The sequence below is a fragment of the Gavialis gangeticus genome, unplaced genomic scaffold (assembly GCF_001723915.1).
Source record: "Gavialis gangeticus isolate Ggan-Ray unplaced genomic scaffold, GavGan_comp1, whole genome shotgun sequence".
NCBI lineage: Eukaryota > Metazoa > Chordata > Crocodylia > Gavialidae > Gavialis > Gavialis gangeticus.
Window position 1 is genome coordinate 73,422,663 of NW_017729034.1, and position 5,359 is coordinate 73,428,021.

At 44.2% G+C, this 5,359-nt stretch overlaps 1 protein-coding gene across 5 annotated transcripts in view; it reads right to left on the reverse strand.

The window, feature by feature from the left end:
• The window catches only part of ZDHHC14 (zinc finger DHHC-type containing 14), a 223,464-nt gene extending 218,112 nt beyond the window's left edge, over positions 1-5,352 (reverse strand). For all 5 annotated transcript variants that reach the window (XM_019527180.1, XM_019527178.1, XM_019527181.1 and 2 more), the window contains exon 1: positions 4,950-5,352. In XM_019527180.1, the coding sequence (XP_019382725.1) occupies positions 4,950-5,200 (251 nt within the window). In that variant the 5' untranslated portion in view covers positions 5,201-5,352. The remainder of the gene's footprint in view (positions 1-4,949) is intronic.
• Between the last annotated feature and the right edge of the window lie 7 nt (positions 5,353-5,359).

The following is a 5,359-nucleotide window of genomic DNA, read 5'->3' on the forward strand; positions in this document are numbered from 1 at the left end:
GGGGCGCAGCAACGGGTCCAGCCCAACACAGCAGTGGCTGGGGAAGGGGAGGAGCAGGCCTCCCCACCTCAGGCCCGGGCCCACTCCTCCCCCACCCCACTCCCATGTCAGCTCTAAGCCCGCTCTTCCCATCCCCCTGCCACTGCAGTGGGAGGATGGGGGCAGAACAGGCCTGGACCCCAAGCAGCTGCAGGGAAGTGGGGAGCAGGCCTGGGTGGGGGGGCATGCAACTCCATTCCTCACCTGCTCCCCCCCATCCATCATTCTTGATGGGCAATTGGCTAATCAATAAATATCATCACTCTTCCACCTGCATAACATCAAGCAAGAGCACGCTGAATATCAGAGTAAGCAACCACACCTTTCCCTGCAAACATACCCCAACCTACCTAAGAGTCACATTAGACTGCTCCCTCACCTATAAACATTATATTCAGAAGGTTAACTTCTAAGTGCTCAAAAGTGCCACACTTGAATGGTATATGCCACATCAGAGTACTATGCTTCTGTATGGTCCAGAAGTTGTCACACTAAAATGCTCCACACCAGGGCTGTGCAAAATTTCGCCGGGTTTTTCATTTTGACGCTGTTTTGACTCGTTTCCAGCTCAAAACAGCGAAGTCAAAACACAACAAATGGCTTTGAAACAGCTTTGAAATAACAGCTGTCGAAACGATTCAAGTTTCAAAGCTGGGTTTGTTTGCAGGTAAACAGAAACTAAGAAGAGAGAGGGGGAAGGATTGCTCTCATATCGACTGTGTATCTGGCCAGTAACTGTGATCCTTCCCTGAGACCCCTTCCAATTCTAGTGCTCTGGGGGAGGGACAGAAAAACAGCTGTGCCTTAACACACACACAAGTTTTGCTTGTCAGCAGCTAGAGGTGCAGTATCTCAGAAACCCCTGCACCTACCTCCTTGAAACCTGGCAGGCTTCATGGCAGACCATTGGGAAAGGTCAGACCTATTCTTACAGCATTTTATACCAACACCAAATGTGCCCCCAGTAGGTACAACCTCAACAGAGAAGCGTGGGTCAAGCTGAACAGACTGAGATCTGGATACGAACATTTCAAAACAACACTGCACAGGATGAACATCTTGGTCAGTCCTCTCTGTCACTGTAGTGTCTAACAAAAGGCACAGCACTTAATCAAAGGCTACAATCTTTGCAAATGTCCAGGCAGGGCAGATGGAATCTGCACACTGAGTGATAATACCAGATATTGCATAGATTTGGGAGTTGATATCTGATGCCATACAAATTCGGAAAGAAGAACAGGAAACTATTTTCTAGGTGTGTTGCTCCCATACTTTCACGTAAGCACTAACTTTAACACACATGGCTGATACAAAAAGTCATGGACTAAATATAAATATTAGATTTGACATATTATAGCTTGCCTAACATCCAACTCCCCCAGTACCTCTGCACTATTTACCAAACTACATTCAGTCAGTCCCTACCCCCACCCCCCACCCTGTCTCTCACCCACTGACTCCTCAGTTTACATCTTCACCGACTGCCTTTCTTGCATGCATATCAGCCTCTAGCTTCTTTACTATTCAGTCCATCCAGGAGGAGCACACACCAGGTACAGATGCTTCCTTAACCTGATGAAGGGTATTTGTACCTGAAAGGTTGCAAAGAAGAATTTTTCCAACCATCTGAGTTGGTCTAATAAACGATATCAGATTTACCCAAGGAACCTTGTCTTTTTAAGTTAAAACACTTGGCCCCACTCCCACCTGCCTGTGGATCTGGCCTGGGATGAATTGGACATCCCTGTTTTAGCTATTTGGGAGTCACAGATGTTCAGCAGAAGGATTTACAGAACAACTATGAAGAAGAGTCTGTTCCAAGTGAAGGGAATATCATGGGAAAAAGAAAGATGCCTGCTACTGTAACAAGCGAAGAGGAATAGATAACATCAAAAGGATAAGGGACAAGTGTCCACAGTGAAGCAATATGGGCTTCCAGGAACTTGCTACTAAACTACCTCTTCTCTACATCCCCTTTAATTGGGATGGGCAGCTGAATTCTTTGAAACAAAGTCCTTTACTCTGAGCAAATTTAAGTTCATTCCACCTTTAAAAAAAGACAATGCAATACCAAGACCACAAAATTCCTAAACTGGTAAGTAACATTTTGCTATCTTTTAATTGCTTCTAAAGCTTTCAGTTTAGCTGCATTCATATACCAATCTGTGTGAAATACCTAAAGCTCACTGAGATTTAATAGGCACACAGAGGATGATATAATACCAATTTCTAAATCTCTCTTCTGCAGACAGTAACCCTTTTCTCCCCTCTAAAAGAATCAGTGTCTTTATCAAAGATGAAGATTTTTAATTTCTGTTCTTCACAGTTGCTGCTTACTGGTCACATGAGAGCAACAATTATTTCTTAAAAGGAAAGGATAATTATTTGCAGAGATGTCAGACAAGAAACATGACCTTCAATTTAGAATCTGTCCCCAAAACAACGCTTTTAAACAAAGAATTACTTTTTAAATGTTATCATCCTTACAAGCGTCTAAGTTGTGCCAGATGTAAACTAGTAATAAATAATGCTTCAGATTCGTGACTAAATTTGACTACATTCATTTTCCTGAATAAGAACATAATCTACCACACAATTGTAACAACTTGTTAGGAACAACATTTTGTAACTCTCCCTCCCCTTGATAGCAAAAAGTTTAAGTTAACTTAATTAGAATTTGTCCATAGTTTACCAAGCTTTGTGTGTATTTCAAGGGAAAAGACAGTGAATGTCATGCAAGAATGACTCGCACAGTATCCTATATTACACAGCTATTTGCACAATATGCACCTGTACAATACATACTTGCATGCATAAGTCAAACCTTTTTCCTAGTTTCAAAGCCCCAATAACATGTAGCTGGTTATTTAAAATGGATGCAGCTTAGTTTTAGACTTAAATCTTCAGTATACCTTGCCTACTGTAAAACATCACTGAGGCTCAAACATGCAATTCAGCTTACATTACTTGATGGGTCCCGGAGAAAAACTAATCACCAGAACACCAATAATGAAAGACCAGGATAGCAATAAACAGCCCCAACTGTTCTAATTCATGCAACCAAACAAAAATGTTATTTATTAAGACATGCTTCCCTTGTGAAGCCAGCATTTAAAGATGCATTTAAAATCAATTAAGGAGTAGTTTATGGAAAGCAATTTGCTCTTTGTCAAAAAGCCAATACGTACCTAATACAGAACTACTGAAGTCAAAGCTGCACAGAGGTCCAAGGAATAGAATACAGAATGTGGGACTAACCAGAGCCAACAACAGCAGCACCAACTTTCTTTTATATACGTTCAAAACGTATAAAATTCCTGCTTAGTACTAGAAGAGGAAATGTGATGACATACTGCCAACAGATAATCATAATTCACTGTTAGCTCAGTTTCAAGAGGTTCAAAAAGTTTCACACCTGTAGTAAGACATAGTGAACAAACCTGGGGGGCAACTAGGGGCAGTAACAGTGGAGGGGAGGGGGAAGAAATCACCTTTAATCAACTGAAAGAGATGAAAAAAAAGCATAAAAAACAACAACCCGCAAAAATCCTTTATACAAGCTCAGATATAGTCTGGTTACCTTGATTTCATCTTAACTGCCACCAATAAGTTAGGATTTCTGCACATACCTGATTCAATTCAGAAACAATTAAAAGCTACTACCAAGTTTCCTTGAGGCAGTAAAATAACATGCACTGCTTGACTAGTCTATTTTGCAACTATAGAATAGCATTTTTAGAAGCAACAGCTAAACTTACATATGATTTAATGTTTCCTACAGAATTTGAAGACCAGACAGCTGCTGTGGGAGAAAGTTTCGGAGAAAGGACTGATCTCTATGCCATTTCTTCATTTATAAATGGTCAGTTTGACACCAACACAGTTAAAGCAATACGGCATCTTCCTACATACTAGTGATAACTCCTCCTAAAGAGGTTCTTATACTGGAATATGTGATCCCCAAAGAATTAAGAGAATCACATGCATCAACATAAACATCCTTAGACAGTTGCAAACACACTAAGAGGTTCAACTGCTTGTTTTTCCAGTTTAAAAAACCCGATAGAGTCCTAATGGTAAAATTTGTACTGAAAAGAGTAAACAAAGTAGGCCTAGGTGCTCAATTCCTCTTCATCTTCCACCTTCTGCAGTCAGCTTCACCGCTCCAGACAGAGCAGCATTGATTTGGCAGCCGTGTGCACTGGCTTTTCAAGAATGGAAAGGCAACTGCGCTACATTCAGGACAATAGAGAATAAGACCCTAAAGACTAGTAGAAAAAGTGGCAGAGAAACCTCTCTTCAAAACAATAGATTGCGATTTAAGTTCCCCATGATATGGTGCATTTAGTCAACACCAGATGATGTGACACAGCTGCACGCGGATTAAATGCTACTCTACAGCCACAGTTGTGGAGCCACCCGTCTTTCAGTGATGGGAAGACTCCCTCCTTGCATCTTTCATACGGAGAGCAGAGGCATCCCAACAGCTGCCTGCAACCCTCTTTCACAAAAGTTAAGTCACTATGCTTGCCACAAACCAATGAAAAAAAGAAAGGGCACCTTGCCCGTGGTCAATTTTTTGAGGGAAGGATGGCACTTTGGTGCTTGCTACTTGGTCAAAAACCAGACCTGACAGAGCGACGGCCGTTCATGCACATCCTGACCCCAGCTGTCACACAGCCCTCCAGCCAGGGGCACAAAACCTGGGACGGCAGTGTTTTATTGCATGCACCTGCGATTACCCAGAGTACCTGCTAACCAAAACAGGGTTGCATCCCTTGATGCCCGGCATGCAGGAGCCAGGCACAGCAGAGGGAAAAGGAAACAACGCAACCTGGCTGGTTTCTTTCTAGGAAAATGAAACATGAGCGGGTGGGAGGGGAGAAGCAGGTGGCTTTGGCGTCACTTACTCAAAGGCAAAAAAGAGTCCGCTGGTGACCAAGATGAGGAGCAGAGTCAGGTAGAAAACACCAGTCTGCCGGGCCATCATGATGCGCCCGTTGCAGAAGAATTTGTTCCTGCCAGGGAACACCTCCCATTTCCTCTGGGGACCCGCCTGCTTCTTCTTGTGGGGCGACTCCATGGGCGAGGAGGAGCTGTGAGTGCTGATCTGGCTGTACTCGCAGTCTTTCATGGGCCCGCCGCCGCCGCCCGGACTCATCAAGGGGGCTGCGGGCGCGGGGGGCCGGGCCCCCGGGGCAGAGCTGGGGGACAAATACGGAGCAGCCCCCGCCCGAGCCTCCCTTCACGGCCGCCCAGCCCCGGCTGTCATCACGGGCTGCCGCCGCCTTTCGCCTCCCAAGTTTCGCCCCGCGGGGGA